The sequence below is a fragment of the Triticum aestivum genome, chromosome 3B (assembly GCF_018294505.1).
Source record: "Triticum aestivum cultivar Chinese Spring chromosome 3B, IWGSC CS RefSeq v2.1, whole genome shotgun sequence".
NCBI classification, from domain to species: domain Eukaryota; kingdom Viridiplantae; phylum Streptophyta; class Magnoliopsida; order Poales; family Poaceae; genus Triticum; species Triticum aestivum.
The window spans coordinates 836304485-836325487 of record NC_057801.1 but is presented as its reverse complement, the minus strand read 5'-3'; the positions used below and the strand labels follow the sequence as shown (position 1 = coordinate 836325487).

The following is a 21003-nucleotide window of genomic DNA, read 5'->3' as shown; positions in this document are numbered from 1 at the left end:
CTGGCCGGCGTTCTTCCTTTCTCGTCTTGGTACTGCAAGGTATGTATACTTGGTTCGATTTGCAAAATTATTGAACCATCAATTAGCTAGAACTGATTAATTAACTGTTGCTTCCACTGCTTTACACGATTGACTAATTTTCTGTGTCACATCAACGTCGATTATTTTAATTACCATGCTCATAAGTTTCATGTCTTCCTTGCAAACACAAAAAGTATATTTGACGTCGTTGATGGCTTGTGCTTCTGTTTTTGGATAGCGAATCCAGCATTCCGCTCCCGCCTCTCTCAATAGAGAAGCAGCTCCAAGAGGGAGAAGGCGACGCCGGGGAAGAGGCCACAGGAAGACTTGAAGTTGTGGCCAAGCAACAAAAAATGGGAAGGAGATAAGCAGTTCCACATGGTGAAATATTACGATGTGTGTGTTTCTATGTGAAAGTTTTGTATGGATATTAGAAAAGAGAAGCCCGCGGGGCATTAGTAAAAAGCACTGATCGTGTTACTATCTCAAAGTGTATCACCAAGTTGTAACCACATTTCTAAAAAAACGGGTGTATTCAAGAAAAATAGATGAAACGGGCGGTAGTTTCTATATAAGTTACTACTCCCTCCGTCCGGGTTTATTGGGCCTGTTAGCCACGGCATGAGGACCAAGGAAGAATATTACTGGTAACCATCCGTGACTTACGAAAGTAGCAGCAGCCAATTAGATTAATCTGCAGTTATTCCAAAGCCTCACAGCAGCTAATTGCCCAGCTTTACTTTCGCATGCAACCAACCACAGCGCGAGGCAGTTATTGCTCACAGCTGGTACTTTGCTGTTTTCCCGCATGCAGCGATGAAGCCGAAACGGCAGTCCAATCGTGTGCGTGCTCGGCGGAGCTGATCGAGGAAAGTAAACACGCATATTTAGCGGGGCCTTACAAAAACAGATCAGAGCAAACTTGCTAAGAGGCCCAATAAACCCGGACGGAGGGAGTATCTCAAAGTGTACCGCTAAGTATTGCACATTTAAATTATATGTCATTGGTCTTACGCGAAGATTTATGTATGTATTTTTTTTATACTTCAATGAATCACTTAGATGTGCAATAATTAAAGCACAAATAGATATACCCTAGATAGACCCTTTCAATATACCTCCGGGACAATGACGTGGGCCGGCCGGCGTTACGGCGTAGCCCTGACTTAACTAGCAAAGGTACGTTCCCCACAAAGAAAAAACTAGCAAAGGTACGTGGCAGTCGAGCTAGCACAAAATACAACAAAAATACAGGGAAAGAAAATGCTGCAGATAAATTGTTTGAGGTTCTGTGAATTTCAAAAGGAGATTTAGCAGGTGCGGAGAGGTGGTGGTTGTCCAGGGCCAAGGCCCACACAAGAATTTGAATTTGCTTATGGAGTGACCACTACTAGAAAAGAGGGCTTTGGTTCAGGCCAGGTTTGTCCATTAGTCCCGGTTCAATCCAGAACCGGGACCAATGGGGGCATTAGTCCCGGTTCGTGAGCCCATGGGGCCGGCCGGACCATGTGGGCCATTTGTCCCGGTTCGTCTGGACCTTTTAGTCCCGGTTGGTGCCACGAACCGGGACTAAAGGGTGCGATGCCCATTAGTACCGGTTCGTGGCACCAACCGGGACTAAAGGGTTAGACCTTTAGTCCCGGTTCGTGCCACGAACTGGTACTAATGGGGTTTGAGGCATTAGTACCGGTTCATGGCACGAACCGGTACTAAAGGTCCCATTTTCAAACTCTACCCCCCCCCCCGGTGGATCGCCTTTTCAGTTTTCAAAAAAATAAAAAAAAATGATGAAAATGTCAAAAAAATAAAAGAAAATAAGTTTCCCATGTGATATGTGGTCTAGTTGTTGAGAAAATTTGCAAATGTGAATTTTGACTTTATTTGCAAAATCTCTCTAGAATTTAGTAAAATGGGCATAACTTTTGCATACTAACTCGGATGAAAAAGTTTTTTATATGAAAAATCATCTACTCGAAAAGTTACATCCAAATTTAACAAGGGGAACCCCCTTAAACATTTTTAAAATCCTCAAAAACCTAACCGAAAAAAAAGTTACGGGGCTTTTAAGATCTAGAGCGGAAAAATCGAAAAAATTTCAAACTGTGTGGTCAAACAATGGTATAACTAATTATTCTAGAATATTAGTGTTACTACATAATTATTTCAGTTATTTTGAATTTTGGTCAAATCTGGTCAAACTGTGGTCAAACAATGGTCAAACTAATTATTCAAGAAATATTAGTGTTACTAAATAATTATTGTTTTTTAAAACAATAGTTTCAAACTCAAACAGTGAAATGTGTCACTTCATGCTCACGCAAAATTCCTGAGGGTTAATAGGATTGACATCTTACTATTGTCAGGAAAACAACAAGTGCAGACTTGGAAACGAGGGAGAATAGAACCCGGAAGTTAAGCGTGCTCAGGCTGGGGGAGTGGGAGGATGGGTGACCTTTCGGGAAGTTAGATGATTAGAAATGATGAGGGGTGATTAGAGATTAGAGGATAAATTGAGCAATGATGAGGGGTGGTGATTAGAGATCCCTTACGAACCGGGACTGATGCCCCCTTTTCTACTAGTGGACTTCACCTGCATCTTGTAAGAGCATCATGGTCACAAAGTCCTCATCATCAGCATCGCTTGTGGCACAATGATCTCGCTCTTTCCTGCCGATAACAAAACATGTGGATGAGTGGAACTAAGGGTAGAATGTGGCATGCATGTTTGTGACGTTAAAATCTCTTTGATGTGAAGTGCTCGTCCTCCATTTACGGAGAGTCTTCACGCTGCATTAGTATATTTGCCTTGAGAGTGGTTCTCCCCCGGTTCTTCTGTCGGGAAAATGGTAATCGGCAGCCGTCATAGGAAGGTCCATGTTGTATCACTTATGGAACGATTTCACTCTTTAGTCTTAATAATAATTTTACTTGTGAATGACTGAACTAAAGAGTGGGACATGACATGCTTTGTGATGGTGTCTAACTATGCTTTGGGTGTGTCTGACAAACGCAACGGTTGAGCCCGACAGGGTCAATAGATTTGAAAACTTTTCTTCCAAGACATATATGTTCACCGGGGTAGATTTGGAAGCAGAAGCGGCATGGAAAAATACCCCTCCAATACCATAGAAAGAAGGCATCTCAACTCCAGATAAAAGAGGAAGGACGAACATGAAAGTGAACCTCAACGATGTACATCAAGAATGCAAGTAAACCTCACAACATGAAAGTGAACATGGACTCTAGGGCGTCTCTAGGGAAGAATGGAACTTCAACTTGGTACTCCCTCTGTTCTTAAATATAAGTCTTTTTATAGATTTCAATGCGAACTACACACATATGTATATAGACATATTTTAGAGTGTAGATTCACTTATTTTGCTCCGTATGTAGTCCATATTGGAATATATAAAAAAGACTTATATTTAGGAACGGAGAAAGTATCTCTGCAACACGAAGTGCTCCTCCTCCTTTATGAGGGTCTCCGTAGCTGTATAAATGTAATGATACAAAGTGTTTCCATTTGTGACAGATAGGGACCACCACAACGAGAAGCGGGTGGGCCGAAAGCTTCTTATTTCTAGGGAGCTTAGAAACCATGGAGATATTATTCATTTGGCTTTAAGCAAATATAGAGAGATGAGGTTTAATAGGCTTCACGGCCAACCCCCACACTGCTCAAGGACCAACCTGCTTGACGTTGCCAAACCGCGTCTCTTCGGCAACATCTACCTCAAATCGATGTTGTCCAACGGCAACGTGAACGATTGCGCCTTCGCATTCGACACGGCCCTCGTCAAGAACTGCAGCATTGCGGCGAGCTCGGATCGTGGTCTTCATCGCAAAGCTTTCGCACATGCTGAGGGACAAAACGGAAAAGCATGGCGAGGGGTAGCGAGATCCGTCGGCACTATTTTATATGCAAATGCTAGCACGGTAACAGAACGGGGCAACATCGTCACCACCGGGGGCGGAGAGGGGGCGGCTGGCCAGGGCTAAGGCCCACCCAAGAATTTAAATTTGTTTGTTGAAAGCAGGTGAACTGAATGTTTTTTTTTTCAAAAAGAAATTCCATAGCCGACCCCCCCTCCCACTCAACATTAAGATTTCATAATTCGCAAAAAAAAAAAAAGCCTGCCTCCGTCGCTACCTAAAAGGTGCAGTGGTGGAATCGGATTGATGTATATCCGTATGTACGCCGGTAAAGTTGTGCCATGATCTAGGCTGTCCGTTTTCGATCCAACGACAGTGTAGTTGTGTTTTGCAAGAAAAAAATACTGTAAACGTGATGGGTCGAAGGTGCCCTTGGGGCCTTGCCAGCGTGACTAGGCCATCAGGGGCAAAAGGGGAATTGACCCGGAGAACCGACGTAGCAGGAGGCTCCCCGCCCGCCTCCGATCCGGGCTATATATAGCTTCCCCCGGCCGCGTCCTCCTGTGCCCCCGTCCCTATATAAGCACGCAGATTCGAATTCCGCCGCTTCTCCTCCCCGCGCGAACCCGCCCGCCCGTCCCCTCCCGGACCTCGCCGGCAAGCAATCTCCAAGGCCTCGCCGGCCGTCTGCGGCGCCAGATCAGAAGCGGCTACCAGTGAGCCCGCAGCCGATCGACCACCACGCCGGCCGGTAAGACTGCCCACTGCCCCGCCTTTCTTCGCGGTTGCTTTCGGAGTGGGGGTTTTGTTTGCCGGGAGCCATGGGGCTTGATTGATTCGGCGTCCGTCTAGGGTTTCGCTACCTGAACTCTGACGCTTAGTGTTGATTGACCAACAGGGACAGGGGAGGAGGGATGGCGACGGAGGCGTTCGAGATGTACCGGCAGTCGGAGATCGGCTACGCCCTCACCGAGACGCTGGACGAGATGGTGAGCAGCGGCGTGCTCAGCCCCGACCTCGCCATCACCGTCCTCCTGCAGTTCGACAAGGTCCGTCCCTCTTCCCTTCCACATGCTAGGCAGCACTGGTTTGGTTCCTCAGCATGCCTGCTACTAGCTGTTTTGATGCTGTATCTGTATGGGTGGTCTTGTTGTTGTTTCAGTCCATGGGACACGCGCTGGATAAGCATGTCAAGAGCAGGGCCTTCTTCAAGGTACCCAACCAACCAACCAAATTGCCTACTCTCTTGTGCTATATATGCATTCATCCATCCCTGTCATTGTCATCTACTCCCTCCGTTCCTAAATACTTGTCTTTCTAGAGATTTCAACAAGTGACTACATACGGCGCAAAATGAGTGAATCTACACTTTAAAATATGTCTACATACATCCGTATGTTGAGTCCATTTGAAATGACTAGAAAGACAAGTATTTGGGAACGGAGGGAGTAGTACAGGTTTGTTTCATGCATGCTGGAACAATGCATGCTCAAATACCTTGCTGCTGTTGCTACCTGTTACTGATAATGCAGATCAGCTACACATTTGTTTTTGTCTTCTGCATGATGCTATGTATGACGTACGACGACTTATATATATCTGGACCTACTGGATGATTTCATTCTTAACTTGACATATGACGATAGTTTCTCGCAATAGTTTCCAACTAGTATTTGATCTTTTTTGCCGATCGAGTTTCCGACAACAGACTTATGTGTTCCACTGTATTAGCGACGCAAGCAGAGGGGACCTCCTTTTCTGTATCCACAGCCGGGAAACAATTCTGGAAACAACCACCATTTTTTGCATGTTTCTGGCATGCATCTAGGTGATGCTGTTTGTTTCAGAAAGCTATGCTTTTCTACATGGCAATAACTTAACTCTAATAGTTCACCTGGCTAGTATATATTTCAGTCAATTTCACAATATTTTGTCTTCACAATATTGCAATCTATAGTCATGTTTCCATCCATACATTGATTTCATTCACATGATTGTTTTTCTCTTGTCTTGACAGCGCGGCAATCTGCGCACATACAGGAACTGCGATGACGTCTGGACATTAATCTTGAGAGACGTGACGTTCAAGAACGAGGATATCGAAACAGTCCTCCACAAAGTGAAGATCGTCGCCTGCGATTCTGCTGCGCTTAAGAAGCCTCTCGAACCTATTACTTGCCATCAGTGCCAACCATAGTCCACTTCATGATACACCAGGCGCCATCCCCAAACTAAACAGACAGAACTATTGACAAGTTAGATATGGAACTATATATATGTAATAAGCACTACATACTACATACAGACAGAACTATTGACAAGTTGAAAGTGAACATTTACTCCAAGGGCAGCTGCTGAGAGTGGAACTTGAGCTCGTTGTGGAAGCTTTGTAACACGAACTGCTCCTCCGTGATGAGAATCGTCACGCTGCACTCCGACTTGGAGAATGACTGAACGGTTCTCTCATGTTCTTCCGGCATGGCGTGTTGGGAAACATAGTAGAAAACAAAAAGAACCACCCTATGAATCAAACTCCCAAGAGTACAGCGGAACATGTGTTGGTGTAGCGTTGGTACAGATTCCATACAACCTCCTAACCGCGAGAATTTTCTCTCGCAATCTCTCTGCCGGCCGGTATCTCTGTGTCTGTGCATGTGTGTGTTTGTGTGGGTGCGCGTGAGTGAGAGGGAGGGCGGGCGAGAGAGGGGGAGGGGGAGAAGGGTTGAGGGAGAGGTTCCGGAAGTACTCGATACTCTCATAGTCTGTGAATTGAACATATCATTACCACTTGCATAAAAATACTTATAACATTGTGATGATGAGATCTCGAAGTATATCGTTTAGTTGGGTATATGTCCATGTTCTGCCAACAATGTGTTTCATTATTGTTGGCATCCTTATTATTTTAATAATGCCATAATCAGGAAAATAAGATCCTCAACAACATATGAGCTAGTCTTAGCGAAGAGACTAGCTAGGTAGATATCTACTTGGTGTTTATTATTCCACTCATGCAAATGGGTTTTTGTCCGAATCTCGTTTATATGCAAACTCGAGAACCAATGCAACTATAGCACAGAAAATAAACATTAATTGCAAATTTATAAATAAATAATAACATTTATTATTGTATCTAGTGCATATTTTCAACACGGTGGAAGTAGTCGGTCGCTGTCTTAGGATGGTCGAAGTTGTAAGGGCATCTCCAACGCGGACCCTCAAGCCTCCCGCATACGTCCATGCCAGACATGTTGTGCCCTCCAACGTGGGCATGTATCGGTCCACGGGGCGGTCCAGGCGTACTTTTTTCTGCAAACCGGAGACAAAGTAGGGGGGCTTCGCAGGCGTACGGACCGCTGCCATGCCCACTCCTAGCGCCCTGCCCACCTGAAACACTCACATGCGCCTGCGCGTGTTCTTGCCCGGCGCTAGATGCCCGCATTCGTGTCATTGGAGATCGGCCGCTTCCTATTGATGCATGCATCCAGCAAGTAGGAAGAGGAGTTCTCCGTCATAAAAGCCTACTGGGTGGCCGGTCGGGCCCGCTGGATACGCATCAGGCAACTTTCTGCTCGCGGAGGCAGAAACTCCAAGCTGGCGCGTCGTTCAGCAACTCACGGCTCCAAGCCAGCTTGCCGAGGAGCGGCAAGTTGCTCCAGGCCGACACGTGGGGGAACACGGTGGCACGGGCATTGTGGCTTCCTTCGACGAAGCCGTGTCATACTGCCCCTCCCGTGCCTGCGACCACGCCATCCACCGTCAACGAACGCGTAAACGTGACCTACCGACGGAGAAAGAAGTCGGCTTCACGAAGATTGATGAAACGGTGGCCAGCACGTCTGCACTAGTTGCCATCATCGAGGAGAAGTAGAACATGGGAGGCCGCCCGCCGCTTTGGTCCCATGAAGGCGCCGCCTCGGCTATGCCGGCGTACACAACCTCTGTCTTTCCCGGACGCAGGCTACCGTCGTCTCCTTCCCCTCTGGTTGAAGCACATCCGGGGCGGTTCCACTCTGATAAGTGGCGCCACCGAAGATGTGGAAACGAGCTTCCCTTTGCGTTGAAGCATATACCTCTGGGGCTCACGGCAGTCCGATGAGCGAGATACCGTACATGGGGAAGACAATGGAGATCTGCCGCGGTCGGCCATAGACTAGTCAAGGGTATCCTTGTCGTGGGAATGGATATCCGCCGGCACCGGTCACATTAGTTTTACAACTTTTACCTTAGTTTGGTATATTTTTAGTTAAAAAATGATAGAAATATAATGAATTTCTTCCGGTTTATATGAAATCGGCTGTGTGTGCACGAATTTCGTCCGAATAGCTCAAATAGTTGTTGGAATGTATGCAGCCAGTGTTGGGTGGCGGCCTCCGTCATCAGTGTCCGCGTACTGATCACCTGTCCATGGACAGATGCCCAAGCAAATTTGCAGGTCTAACGCTGGAGATGCACTAATATGGCTGGTTTGCGCAAGGTCAAACCCTCTACTTGCTATGTCCATAGATACTAGTAGGAAACCTTTTCCCTTGACTTCCTGCATAGGGATGTTAAATTGATGGCTTTCAAATCGACATAATGAAGATGTTGAGATTTGACGCAAAAAGAAGAGCATTTTGACGTAGCCGGAAGTTCATATCTTCCTAGTACAAGCACCTCTAGGGTGCCTCTGTACTATGTTATTAGAAACTCAATAACAAGTCTAGCAGCTTGACGTTTATCTCTCTTGCAGAACATAACCAATCCTTTTCCCTTTCTATGACAATCCTTCATTGCCATATGTGGCATTCCAAGCTTCCATCTCTGCCATTCCATCTTGCTCCTCGCTATCTTTGTCTCCTAAATAAACAAGATATTGGGGTCCTCCTGCTTCTGTACATTCATAAGCCCACAAATTATCGGGCCATTCCCCAATCCCCGACAGTTCCATGTGATTAGTCTCGGTTTCATGTGAGAGAGGAATGACCAACGACCGCCTCGGGATCACCAGACCCAAACCCTAACCCATCACCCTAGGGACGGACCCCCCAACGGCCGCGTGGCTTGTTTTGGACCCCTTGATGGCTATCCGCCCACTGGCTTGCAGGGGCAAAACGGGAATTAGCCAGCAAGCACCCCCACCCCACCCCGCCCGCCTCCTCCCTTCTCCATCCATCCACCCGTCAGTCCGTACATAAACGGAGGAGCTCCCCAATTTCAAATTTCGAATTCCTCCTCCGCTCCGCTCCGCTCCCAAACCCACGACGCAGCACACGCACCCCGGCCTCGCCCGCCCTGCGGCTCCAGATCCGGAGCGGCGACCGGCGCTCCCGCCGCCGATCGACCGGGTAAGACCAGCTCTCCACGCGGCTGCTTTGATTCCGGGTGGGGTTTCTGGTTACCGCTTACCGGTAGCCGTGGCGCGACTGATTCGGCGGCGCCGACGCGGGGGGCCGGCGTCTAGGGTTTTGTCTTGCGGCGGGCGTGCGTACGGGCGGCGGCGGGCGCGTCGGTTGCCGGGGTCGGGGTGCGTTTGCTTTGCTGCGGCGCGGGCTTGGGAATCTCGCCGGAATCCGTGCGCTCGCTCGCCGTGGCCGATGACGGACTGGGTTCCGGCGTGATCGGTGCCGCGCGCCCCGCCCGTCTTGCGTATGGACTATGGAAAATCTGATTGACGCTTGCTGCTTGCTGTTGACCCGCAGGGATCAGGGGTGAGGGGAGGGATGGCGGAGGCGATCGACCTGTACCGGCACTCGGCGATCGGCGTGGCCCTCATCGAGACGCTGAACGAGATGGTGGCCAGCGGCGCGCTCAGCCCCGAGCTCGCCATGGCCGTGATCATGCAGTTCGACAAGGTCCCCCTTCCCTTCCACATGCCACCACTGCACTGCTTCCTCTCCGAAACTCATCCATCCATCAACAACAAGCAAGCATCTAGCTAGGTGGTGTTCTGATCCCGGTCTCATGTTGCTGTCGTTGTTGTTTCAGTCCATGTGCCACGCGCTGGACAAGCATGTCGAGAGCAGGGCCACCTTCAAGGTGCCAACCAAATTCCCTACTCTCTTTCTTATATGTGCTGCACATTCATCTCTGTGCTATTGTGATGCACATACATACAGATTTGTTTGAAGGGAATAATTAATGCAATGCATGCTGAGACACCTTGCTGCTGTTGCTACCTCTGTCAGTGTAGCTAGCTGTTATCCTGATGATGCAGATCAGATGCAGATCTTCTATGCCTTATGTTTGATCTGATGCCATGTATGATCCTGGAAATGAAGCCTGAACAAAAATGATCTGTGCTTAATAGCCAAATTATGCATGGCAGTTGGTTAAACCATAATTTCGCGATAAGTTAACTCATTCCAGGAGATTTGTTTGCTTTTGTCTGAAACATAGTACTATGTAACTATGCTCATGTTAATTGCTTAGTTTATGAGAGGCTAAACTGTCTGCAACATGCAAGTGTGTGGATTTTAATTTCCTGTCTTGTTCCTGACTTACATATGGACCTAGCTACTGGATGATTTCACTCTTCTTGACTTGCATACCATAGTTTCTTGCAATCGTTCCTAAGTAGTATTTGAATTTGTTTGCTGAGTTTTTTAGAACATACTGTATTCAAACCAAGAACATAATGGCAAGCATGTAGCTGATGCTGTTCAATTATTTCAGAAAGCAATACCTCCACATGGCAATAGCTTCACTCAAATAATTCTGCCTAGCTACTAGCTAGTATTACCATCAAATTCAGAATACTGTCTTCACAATATCGTAATCTCTAGTCATGTTTCCATCCATACATTGATTTCACTCACATGCATGATTGTTTTCCTCTTGGCTTGACAGGGCGGCAATCTGCGCACATACAGGTTCTGCGACAGCATCTGGACTCTCAACCTGAGAAACACAACATTCATGAACGAGGAGATCGAAACAGTCCTCCCCAAGGTGAAGATCGTGGCCTATGATATGAGACTGATTGAGGAGCCTGTAGTACCTATCACTTGCCAGCAGTGCCAGTAGTCCAGCCCCTTAAGCCATACTCCTCTTCATGACAGACCACGCGCAACCCCAAACTGAACAGTCATGGGTACCGCTTATGGAATGATCCCACGAGCATCTAGGCGGCTTCCATTGTGCCAGAACACAATGGTTCTGAATTTGTTATCGTTTGCATCGCTTATGGAACGATAACTCGCTCTTTCGTGCCGATAACATAACTTGTGGATGAGTAGAACTACGAACAGAAATACAGAATGGTGTTTTTCTTTTGTCTAGCTACTATTCTTTGCCTCCATGTCTGTGGATGAGCGGAACTATGAATCGAATGCGGTTGAATTTGACAAGCTCAGTAAGATTCATGGCTATTAGCACATCTACATACAAAATCCTCCGGTCCAGATAAAACAGGGAGGAAGAAACTATTTACAAGTTGAAAGTAAACATGGACTCCAAGGGCAGCTGTTGGGAGTGGAACTTGAGCTCGTTCTGGAACCTCTGTAGCACGAAGTGCTCCTCCTCCGTTATGAGGGTCGTCACGCTGCACTCCGACTTGGAGAACGGTTCTCTCCCGGTTCTTCCGGCGCGGTGGAGGTAGTCGGTCGCCGTCTTAGGAAGGTCGAAGTTGTATATGTGGCTGGTCTGCGGAAGGTCGAACCCTCTGCTCGCTATGTCCGTCGAAACTAGCAGGAAACCTTTTCCCTTGACTTCCTGCAGCCATACGGTAAATTGATGCACGGGTCTTCAATCAACATGATCAAGATCCTGGGGGTCTAGACAAAGAATTGAATGGAGCACTTACAGTGAACGAGGTAGCCCGAGCGTTGAAATTCATATCTTCTTCTAGCACAAGCACCTCCAGGATGCCTTTATACTCTGTTCTCAGGAATTCGACAACAAGTGTGGACGGCGGAGGATTTCCAGCCCTTTTTGATTTCTCAGACTAAGAAGAATAGGTTGCAACGGTTATCAAACAGAGTGCTGTTCTCAGACTACTACTAGTCTACCATGATTTTAGTCGAGACTCATTTACTATCAGCATGAATTCTAAGAACTTGACAACACAGCAATTATAAACTAACCCAGACTTGTCGCTTATATATATGAATACAGAAGCTTTCCGAATGGAACTAATTTAAAGCATAATAAATAATAATAACACTATGGTTTTGAACAGGGCGCTGATCATAGAACCACGCCACTACCATAGCAGAAACTGAAACTATGATGGATCTCTCTATGATAGTTCATAAGTTAGCACCTCGGAAAACAGGTGAAAGGGTGTCCCATGGTACATGAGCTATTTTACAGTTGATATGGCATAGCATAAGATGAATTAATTTGTACCATTACCTGTTGAGCGACAAATATAATCACCGACTTTGGTGCATCCCTCTCAAGCAAGGATAGCAAAACATGCAACCGTTCCTTCTTACTGCAGATCTGTACATTGATTATGTTCTCGTAAGGATTGAGAATCAGACTGAGGTCAAAAAGGAACTTTCAGGAGTAAGGAGATTGGTTGTGCTTGTGCACTTAGTTGATCAGAAGATACTAGCTGTGGAGGGGAAAACCCATGGAGAATAAGAGAAGGTCTGCCATGCCATGTAAAACAACTAAAATTTTCTAATAAGAGCAAATTCAAATGTACTTTTGAACTAAAACCACGACAAGTATTTTGGCACGGAAGGAGTATCATGCAGGAAATAAACTTTAAGATGAAAGTGGTCATTAAAAGATATGCTCACCACATATGTGTGACGTAGGTGTGAAGGCATGGGCTGGACAGGGTTGACATGAACATGAACCACATCGCTCTGCACAAAGGTAAGACACGCATGTGAAAACTAATATCTGTATCCATCTGAAGTTCAAAAGGCACAGCCATTCAGGCAGTAATGAGAATGCATATTCAAGGCACGTAGGCAAACAGTCACGATAGTCCACAACCGGAGAATGGATGCTAGATCAACCTTGGTCCATTTATGTTGCACGCAATCATGCACAAAGCGATTGTGCTGAGGTATGGATGCGCTAGCAAAGACGGTTTGACGGCTGGATGCTGCTGTGTAAGAATTTAGTATCTTGCGAAGGGAGTTCACTTGCTTTGATGATCCAAAAATGAAATCAACCTGACAAAACAACAAGGTTTTTGAAATTAGCTAATCTCTTTTCAAACGAATAGGCATGGCACCATAGAAGATATGTAGACACTGCATAGGTAAACTTGGTTTGCGGCTGAAGAACGGAGTGGTCACCTCATCGATAACTAATACTTTGATTGATCCAAGACTGAAAGCACGCTTCTCAACCATCTGGCACAAGCTTGCAACAGTTGCTACAATTATCGCAGGGGGCTCTGCCTGAAAACAGACCAATGTTGTTAGCAGGGAGACAGCACAATAAATAAACGAAATGCAGAGTACATTATACATAACGCTACAACTGACCAATATAAACATGGAAGGATCTTAAACGCTATTGACATGAGACTATATCTAAAAATGGTCCTTCAACTAGGCATGCATCGGCATAGACACAGAAATCCACCAAGGGATGATCGATCACTTGCCTTTAACCAGCTCTTCTGCCTCGTCAGCATCCCGCCGTCAAGCAAAGCCATGACGTTGCAAGTCTTCGCCGCGAGAAGCCTGGCGACTTTGGTGACCTTGCGGCGATGTCATGCATACAAACAGCAGCAGGTCGGTCAGACCTCTCTCACCAGGCACACGAGACTGACAGCTACAAGCTCACCTGGATGCCGAGCTCCCGCGTCGGCACGATGACCAGCGCCTGCACGGAGGACCGCCCGACGTCTATCGCCGAGAAGACCGCCAGGAGGTAGGCCAGCGTCTTCCCTGAACCTGTCTACATGCAACCCCAGCGATGTAAATTGAGAGTCAGACTGTCATTCTGCAGTATGAATGTCCGGAAGAAATCGACGGGGCGGCGGCAGCGGCGCGCACCTGGGCGTGGAGGATGCAGTCCTGGCCGGAGAGGAGCACCGGCAGGGACTGCTCCTGCACCTCGGTCGGTGAGGTGTACCCGACGTCCTCAGCCCTGCAAAATACTGAACTTTCAGTGAGAAATTGATAGCGAATGCAGGAAGGGAGAGGGGTTTCGGAGGGGCTGTTGCCTCTGGAGGACGTGGTCGGGGACGCGGCCGGAGCAGACCTCGCGGAGGGTGGCGGCGGCGGCGGCGAGAAGCGCGCGGGGCCGGGAGCGTGACGCGAATGGGGCCAGGCGGGTGGCGCGGGGGCTGGAGCTTAGGGTGCTGGGGAGCGGACGGGTGCAGCCGGAGAGCTTCGCCGTGTACGCCGCCGCTGCCATGGGAGCCGCCCGGAGGCTGGCCGGCGGGGATTCCGAGAGCCGGCGAGCAGCGGTGCTGGTGGCTGGTGGCGGGGGAGGGGAGTGGATGAGCCTGAGTTGGGGAGTGGGCCGGGCCGCGGGTAGAGCTAGGCCCAGAAAGAGAAGAAATGGTTATTCCAGGTTGCATGCGAAATTTATGTCTTCTTTGCCTAATTTTAAAAAATATGATTTTTTTAACTACAACTCCTATATTTTCTAAAAAGTTTAAAAAAATTATCGCGATGTAACATGTGCACTTGTAAAATGTGGCAAGAAATATGACCGGACGAGCTACGCACGAAAAAGAGACAAAAAAGTTCAACTCTAAATAACAAATACTAGTATTAATTAGTACCAAGCTGTACTGTTTTACTTTTCTCGAATATATCCGTGTACTGTTTTATTTTATCTGCAGAATGCGTCTAGTAATTATTTTTACAGAATTTGCTAGTCGTTTTTGTCAGTAGTCAAAATAAAAGTCAATGATTGCTTCCAAATATATACTAAAAAAGCACGATCGCATCCGCAAAATCCAGATCGGAAAAGATTGTCCTACAAAATATGAGAGCATGCAGTTTTGTGATAAGACAAATGAAAAGCATATGTGTGTGCAACACACAGGCAAGCAATGAGCATCTATCAACATCTTGTATGGTCACTTCTTGTATCAATATCCAATCATAGGTAACGTTTTGAATGTAAGGTGACTGAATTTCAAAACTATATAATCACTTCATGTATCAATACCCACAATCATAGGCACGGATTTCTAAACAAATCAAACGGTCCTGGATAACTGATTGACCCAATGAAACAAGATGAAGCAACCTGCATATAGCAAAACTGATGGCAAAACATTTATATAACCAAAAGAAACGAACTGCTGTTCGCTGAGATTCCAAAAAGATGATAGAACACTGCCAGCAGAAGCCCTGCAAGTTCTCAACTGCAGTAAGGCAATGTAAAAAAATTGACAGCAACCAAGCGCTCTCGCTTTTCTAGAATATATAAACTGTTACATTTCCATCCGTATAATAAAGGATATATAAAATTATCAAGATGCCCATGTGATAAACATTCCGCGGATAATAGATCTAGAGCATGGGATGCACGAAGCATCTTAAGAGGTGGGAGCATATCTATCTACCTATCAACATATGACTGCTTTCTGTTGCGAGTCCCTATCATATGCCGAACTCCGTCAAGAAACCAGCGCCCTGGCCTGATCCGCAGAGCGCCACCGCGTCGGATATGCCTTCCAGGCAGCGTCTCCCGCACAGTTCTCACCCGATCGTGCGGCAAATCCGTCTCTGCAGGCAAATGGAGGCAGCGGTTAGGTCCCTTTCATTGTGGTTGCAGGATATTATTATTATTCAGGAACATGAAAACTGGACCAAAGAAAAGAGGAAAAGGCATCCAGTTCTTTTTGAGAAATGGAAAGATGATAGGCTGAGAATCATATGCAAAGTTAAGGAGCAATCAATGGTGATGGCTCTTCCCTGCAGGGAAGCATCTATACATACACGTATAATGTTTGTAATAGTTGCAGCATCTATACATACACCAGAGCATGGCTTTAAATTCATGCACACCTTTAGAAAAAGGTAATGATGCCTTCGAAGCAGCTCAATGGCCGTTCTGATGCACACCCTTTCAGAAACAGAAAGATGATAGGTTTAGGATCATATGCAAAGGAAAGGAGCAACAGGAATAGCTTTTCGCCACAAGGAACAGGCGTAGGCGAATAATGTAGTAATAGTTGCAGACACTATACACCAGAGCATGGTTCTAAAATCATGGGCTCCTACCTCTACTACAAAAACAAAATTTGAAGCAGATTATCATCAATTCTGATACACGCCCTTCCAGAAAAACATAAAGAAAGAAAAGGTTTTTTTTGTCCCAGTTGTTTGATGGATCGTTGGGACTGAATATATTACAAATCGGTGCAGCACAACTATCACTCAATCAGAGTTCATGTAGACAGTCACAGATTTGAAATTAACTAAAAATACAGTGAAACAAATAAACCCAGTAAAAGAGCTAGACCATATATATGTTTAGCACTTGCCTTGTTATTCATAGTTAACGAAAGGTGGACAAAATTATAATCCAGCATATGAAAGAAGATATTACTTATCTTTATGAGCGGAAGTGGGAAAACAACTCAACTGCGTCCTATGAAAAAAGAACTGCAGAAGGAACATAACTTAGGTCCACGCTAAGCGAGAAGCCCTAGCAAGCAAAATTACTTTACAAGATAAAGATGGAGTCATTCAACGCCTAACAAATTTGAATGAAGAAAGCTAACAAGAAAGAGAACACGAAAAATATCTCAAAATTGTCAGCAGTGGAGAATATGATGCCCACTTGCCGTCTAAGAATAAGCATCCTTATGGGCCTATAAAAGAGGACAAGAGCAATCACAGCAACAAACCAGTTCCTACCCTTCCAGCATTTCCTCGTACCCCCACGCAAGGAGCCACAGAGCAATGTCGCACACTCGAATGCTCTACTTTCAAGCCCACCATCCCCATGCCAACTTTCAGGACAACCATGCCAGTGTTATGAAGAAAGAAGCAGCAGTAGGAGCGAACCATGTCCAAGCGCCCAAGAAACAAGTCAGGTTTCAGGACAACCATGCCAATCCTATCAAGAAAGATGACGTGAACACAGATGTGGATTCGGTGGCTTCGGACTTCATCAAGCGTAAGCACATGTCTTGGGCACTCCAGAAGAGCACAACCATGTATCCATCTTCTTAAGAGAACCAAGGTTCCTTAGTCATGGTATTATCTGTTCATGCTCTGCCCAGCATGAAAGTTCAAATAAGAGGTGCTGCTTGGAGGTGCCCTGGATGTCTCGAGGTTGTGTTATTGTGGTGTTCTTATTTGTAACATGAATAAGAGTGATGTGAAATAGGCTGTACTGTTATTCACCACTGTGTGATATTCTTATATATGAAATGAAAGTATGGTTATTACATTGATTCTGTTCGTCCTGTTTCTGTTTGAAATACGATGTGAGAGGATAAGCATTGTGTGGCATATCGGTCTTTCCATTAACCATCAATTTAGTAAGATACCAATAAAAATGTCTTACCTAAAAGTTTAACGAAATTCTAACTATGTCAGCCTATAACACAGAAAAAGGGTGCATGCTGATAAGTAAATTTGACAGGCATGCCACAGTAAACAACCTGATACTATCTGTGAGTTCTGACTAAACCAATAGAGTCCTGACCTTCTCATCATATCAACACTGATCGTTACAGGATCATATATCATAATTCTAAGCTCTAGATATGTTATGCTGTAGCTCAAAAGGTTGTGATTAACACGAAAAGAAGAAGGTAGAGCATGAAACTTAGGTTGTGTATTTCAAATGGAATGGCATTTGCAAAGACGTAGAAAGTACAGGGAAAAAGGAAGAGAGGAGAAAGGACAGAAAAGTACTGGAGCACAACCATGTATCCATCTTCTTAAGAAAGCCAGAGTTCCTTAGTCATGGTATTATCTGCCCATGCTTTGTCCAGTGTGAAAGTTCAAATAAGAGGTGCTGCTTGGAGGTGCCCTGGATATCCCGAGGTTGTGTTATTATGGTGTTCTTATTTGTAACATGAATAAGAGTGATGTGAATAGGATGTATTATTATTCACCTATGTATATGAAATGAAAGTATGGTTATTACAAAGATTCTGTTCAACTTGTTTCTATTGAGACACAATGTGAAGGGGTAAGCATTATGTAGCTTATTAGTCTTCTATTAACCATGAATTTACGAGGGACAAATTATGGACTCTCATGGTGGTCAATGTTTACAAACTTCCCCTATAATTCGTACATTAAGAAACCAATAACAATGTTTTACCTAAAAATTCAAAGTTCATTAGTAATTTGACCTAGCACTAGACTATAGCAGCTTATAACATAGAAAAAAGGCACATGCTGATAAATAAATTTGACAAGCATGCTGCAGTAAACAAAGGCTCATACTAGCTGTGAGTTCTAACTAAACCAATAGAGTCCTGACCTGCTCATCATATCAACACTGATCATTATAGGAACATAGATCATAATTCTAAGCTCTAGATATGTGTGCTGTAGCTCAAAAAGTTGTGATCAACACAAAAAGAAGGTAGAGGGTGAAACTTAGGTTGTATTTCAAATGTTGCAAAGATGCAAAAAGGAAGAGAGGAAAAAGGACAGAAAAGACAACTCAACAAAATATTCGCATTACAATTATTACCATGTAACAACTCATGACCAGGATTACTAAACAAGAGCTAGCTAGTATGCAAAAAGCAGGAGTTCACCATAATCTCACCAACAATTTATTGTGCTTCAGTCAAGCAGTAGCCTGAACTTTTTTTGGTTCAAACAGCTCGGTGATGTCATGATGCCTGCGGATATGGATGGGGCATTTGTAGAGTAAATCCTGAGCTTCTGAGTATCTCCCCTCCGCAAAGAATGCCTTGAACATCTGCACATAGATAGGGGGCTGCGGATAGTTATTAGACGATCCTTTCAAGGCCTTGAGAAAGTCCCTGGCATCTTCAAGCGTCCCGTATTCAGCGATGTTTGAAGGGAAGGGGTCTGCAAAAGGTGGGAACTTCTGGGCTTTCATTGATTTAAGAAGGCCCAGTGCCTCCTCGAGTTTCTTCACCCTCAGCAACTCGGCAATGATATGCTTGTAAGTGCCTTGCCAGGGGGTCAACTTGGCAGTGTCCACCATCTCAACAAACAAAGTGTAAGCCGCGTCAATCTTGTCCTGTCTGCACAGACCTTTCACCATGACATCCAGCAAATCGGCGTCCGCCTCCAAGTCCTTCCCGATCATCTCTGTCAAGTACTGCAGAGCCTTGTCCACCTCCCCAGCCGCACAGTTCCCTTGGATCAACATGGTCCAGGTCTTCAAGTCCGGCGTGCAACCCTCAGCCTCCATTTCATCGAGCACCTGGCGAGCTTCATCGCACTTGGCGGCCTTGCACAGCCCAAAGACCAGCTGGCTATACGTGATGTTGTCCGGCTGGTGGCCAGCGGCTCTCATCCTCTCCACGATCTCCGCGGCCTCCTCAAACCTGCCATTGCTGGTGAGCGCCCTGTGGATCCCGTCAAACACGTGCTTGGTCTTGAACTCGTAGACGGCCTCGAACTTCCTCACGACGCGGTAGACCAGCTCAAGGTCGGGCTCCGGCCCCATGGCGATGCGCCGGAGGAGCAGCGGCCCGTCCTGCTGCGCGGGCTTGTAGGGGCCGTCCATCATGAGCTCGTAGAGCTCGACGGCCTCGGTCATCATGTGGCGCTTCTGGAACTGCCGGGAGAGCTTCATGTAGGTGTCGATGTCGATGTGCAGCTCGCCGGCCTTCATCTCCTGCACCAGCTCCCAGAACTCCCGCTGTGACTCCTCCCGGCCGAGCACCCTCGCCATCGCGTTGTAGGCAACGGACCCGTGCTCGTACCCCCTCTGCCGGCCAGCCCACCGGAAGAAAGCGAGCGCCTTGGCCGGGACGTCCCGCGCCTCCCGCAGCACCCCGGCCACGGTCGCCTCGGTCAGCGGCAGCAGCTGCTCGGCGACGCCCTCCAGCTTCTCCTCGAGCTCCTCGTCCGACCCCGCCTGGTCGAGGTCGAGCCCGCGGACGGCGTCGGCGAGGGCGGTGAGGGGGGTGCCGCCGGCGGCGGCGTGGTCGGCCCGGGACTTGGCGAGGCGCGCGGAGAGGGTGGCGTAGTCGGTGGCTAGGCTGGCGCGCTTGAAGGAGGCGAGGGCGGCGAGGTAGGTGCCCTGGTCGACGGAGTGGCCGGCGGCGTCCATGTCGCGGAGGAAGGGCCAGAAGTGGGCCTGCGCGGCGGCCGGGGTGGAGGCGAGCGTGCGCAGCATGAGGTTGTACGCCGCGGGGCCGAGCGGGTGGCCCGCGGCCGCCGCGCGCCGGAAGAGGGACAGCGCCTGGGGCGGGTCCTTGGCGAGGCCGCGGAGCGAGTAGAGGATGGCGTCTGAGGCCGGGGCAGGGGTGTCGGTGAGGGCGGAGAAGAGGCGGTTGCGGCGGAGGTGCGGCAGGAGGAGGCGGCGGAGGTGTGCCGGCGGCGCCGCCATTTTTTCGGGGGTTAGGGGTTTGGGGATGGGGGAGCGGAGGAGGAGGACAGGAGAGGGAGAGGGCCGGAGGTGATGAAATGGGGAAGAAGGTGGGCTTAGGCCCGCTCTCTCTCCACCGGGCGGGCTTTGTTTCTTTTCATTTTTGAGCTACGGGCGGGCTTTGTTCGTGCTTAGTACGTGGGCCCTGGCCTGTTAATGAGACGGTGGGATCTTGCATTCCTTTTGGGCCTCCTCCTACGCCGTAACGCACAGATTTCGCACGAATTTCAGAGAAAAATGGACGGAGTTTCCCGAAATCTCTACTCCTAATGAAGCAGTTGGTAGTCTCGCTTCCAGGTTTTTTTTCGTCCCACCACTTTCGTCCGGTTTTTTTTCTTAGGTTAACCGTCGTAGATTTTTTTCAATGTTGGTTTCTTATTCACCGGTTTATTTACCCCTCAGCTCTTTCCTTGCAAATCAGCACTTTCCAAACGTGCACGCAATCACGGATCTAAATTTACTAACTTATCCAAATCAACCGATACCTTCCATTATTGCAAATTTCTTTAGGAAACAAATAATAGATTTTAAGGAAACAAATAAAAGATTTTAAAGACGCATCATACTTTACTAACAATCACTAAAAATCAAATCTAAATTAATTAACCTTACCTTAAATCACTCAATCACTTTAATTAGAAAACATTTTCT

The 21003-nt window shown here is 47.0% G+C and overlaps 4 protein-coding genes across 5 annotated transcripts; 2 read left to right on the top strand and 2 right to left on the bottom strand.

Annotated features, from left to right (window-relative positions):
* The first annotated feature begins 4485 nt into the window (after positions 1–4485).
* Positions 4486–6425, top strand: LOC123066978 (transcription initiation factor IIA subunit 2). Its single transcript, XM_044489947.1, has 4 exons — positions 4486–4645; positions 4793–4943; positions 5057–5107; positions 5912–6425. The coding sequence occupies exons 2-4, from the start codon at positions 4809–4811 to the stop codon at positions 6089–6091; spliced, it is 366 nt and encodes a 121-aa protein (XP_044345882.1). The 5' UTR covers positions 4486–4645; positions 4793–4808; the 3' UTR covers positions 6092–6425.
* A 2572-nt stretch (positions 6426–8997) lies between these two features.
* On the top strand, positions 8998–11222 carry LOC123072811 (transcription initiation factor IIA subunit 2). The gene is made up of 4 exons (XM_044496456.1): positions 8998–9221; positions 9576–9728; positions 9862–9912; positions 10723–11222. Exons 2-4 carry the CDS (start codon positions 9597–9599, stop codon positions 10897–10899), a joined length of 360 nt encoding a protein of 119 aa, XP_044352391.1. The 5' UTR covers positions 8998–9221; positions 9576–9596; the 3' UTR covers positions 10900–11222.
* On the bottom strand, positions 11194–14312 carry LOC123072809 (DEAD-box ATP-dependent RNA helicase 58, chloroplastic). Its single transcript, XM_044496455.1, has 10 exons — positions 14012–14312; positions 13842–13935; positions 13630–13743; positions 13448–13543; positions 13134–13238; positions 12849–13007; positions 12624–12692; positions 12229–12318; positions 11678–11818; positions 11194–11586 (listed from the first exon to the last, which is right to left on the bottom strand). Exons 1-10 carry the CDS (start codon positions 14203–14205, stop codon positions 11302–11304), a joined length of 1347 nt encoding a protein of 448 aa, XP_044352390.1. The 5' UTR covers positions 14206–14312; the 3' UTR covers positions 11194–11301.
* An 881-nt stretch (positions 14313–15193) lies between these two features.
* LOC123072808 (pentatricopeptide repeat-containing protein At3g48250, chloroplastic) lies at positions 15194–20355 on the bottom strand. 2 transcript variants are annotated; one of them, XR_006435427.1, is made up of 3 exons: positions 18550–20355; positions 17690–17796; positions 15194–15533 (listed from the first exon to the last, which is right to left on the bottom strand). XR_006435427.1 is itself a non-coding variant. In XM_044496454.1 (2 exons), exon 1 carries the CDS (start codon positions 20311–20313, stop codon positions 18571–18573), a length of 1743 nt encoding a protein of 580 aa, XP_044352389.1. In that variant the 5' UTR covers positions 20314–20355; the 3' UTR covers positions 15194–15533; positions 18550–18570. The 2 variants fall into 2 exon arrangements, 1 of the variants encoding a protein (XP_044352389.1); XM_044496454.1 differs by lacking the exon at positions 17690–17796.
* Positions 20356–21003: the final 648 nt, after the last annotated feature.

Excerpts from the sequence above, each read along its gene's own strand:
- LOC123072809 (XM_044496455.1), bottom strand. The coding sequence starts at position 14,205 with ATGGCAGCGGCGGCGTACACGGCGAAGCTCTCCGGCTGCACCCGTCCG. Across the intron at positions 13,239-13,447 it reads GGCAGAAGAGCTGGTTAAAG|GCAGAGCCCCCTGCGATAAT; the intron begins GCAAGTGATCGA and ends GTCTGTTTTCAG. Across the intron at positions 12,693-12,848 it reads TGCAACATAAATGGACCAAG|AGCGATGTGGTTCATGTTCA; the intron begins GTTGATCTAGCA and ends ACCTTTGTGCAG.
- LOC123066978 (XM_044489947.1), top strand. The coding sequence starts at position 4,809 with ATGGCGACGGAGGCGTTCGAGATGTACCGGCAGTCGGAGATCGGCTAC. Across the intron at positions 4,944-5,056 it reads TCCTCCTGCAGTTCGACAAG|TCCATGGGACACGCGCTGGA; the intron begins GTCCGTCCCTCT and ends TTGTTGTTTCAG. Across the intron at positions 5,108-5,911 it reads AGAGCAGGGCCTTCTTCAAG|CGCGGCAATCTGCGCACATA; the intron begins GTACCCAACCAA and ends TTGTCTTGACAG.
- LOC123072808 (XM_044496454.1), bottom strand. The coding sequence starts at position 20,313 with ATGGCGGCGCCGCCGGCACACCTCCGCCGCCTCCTCCTGCCGCACCTC.
- LOC123072811 (XM_044496456.1), top strand. The coding sequence starts at position 9,597 with ATGGCGGAGGCGATCGACCTGTACCGGCACTCGGCGATCGGCGTGGCC. Across the intron at positions 9,729-9,861 it reads TGATCATGCAGTTCGACAAG|TCCATGTGCCACGCGCTGGA; the intron begins GTCCCCCTTCCC and ends TTGTTGTTTCAG. Across the intron at positions 9,913-10,722 it reads AGAGCAGGGCCACCTTCAAG|GGCGGCAATCTGCGCACATA; the intron begins GTGCCAACCAAA and ends TTGGCTTGACAG.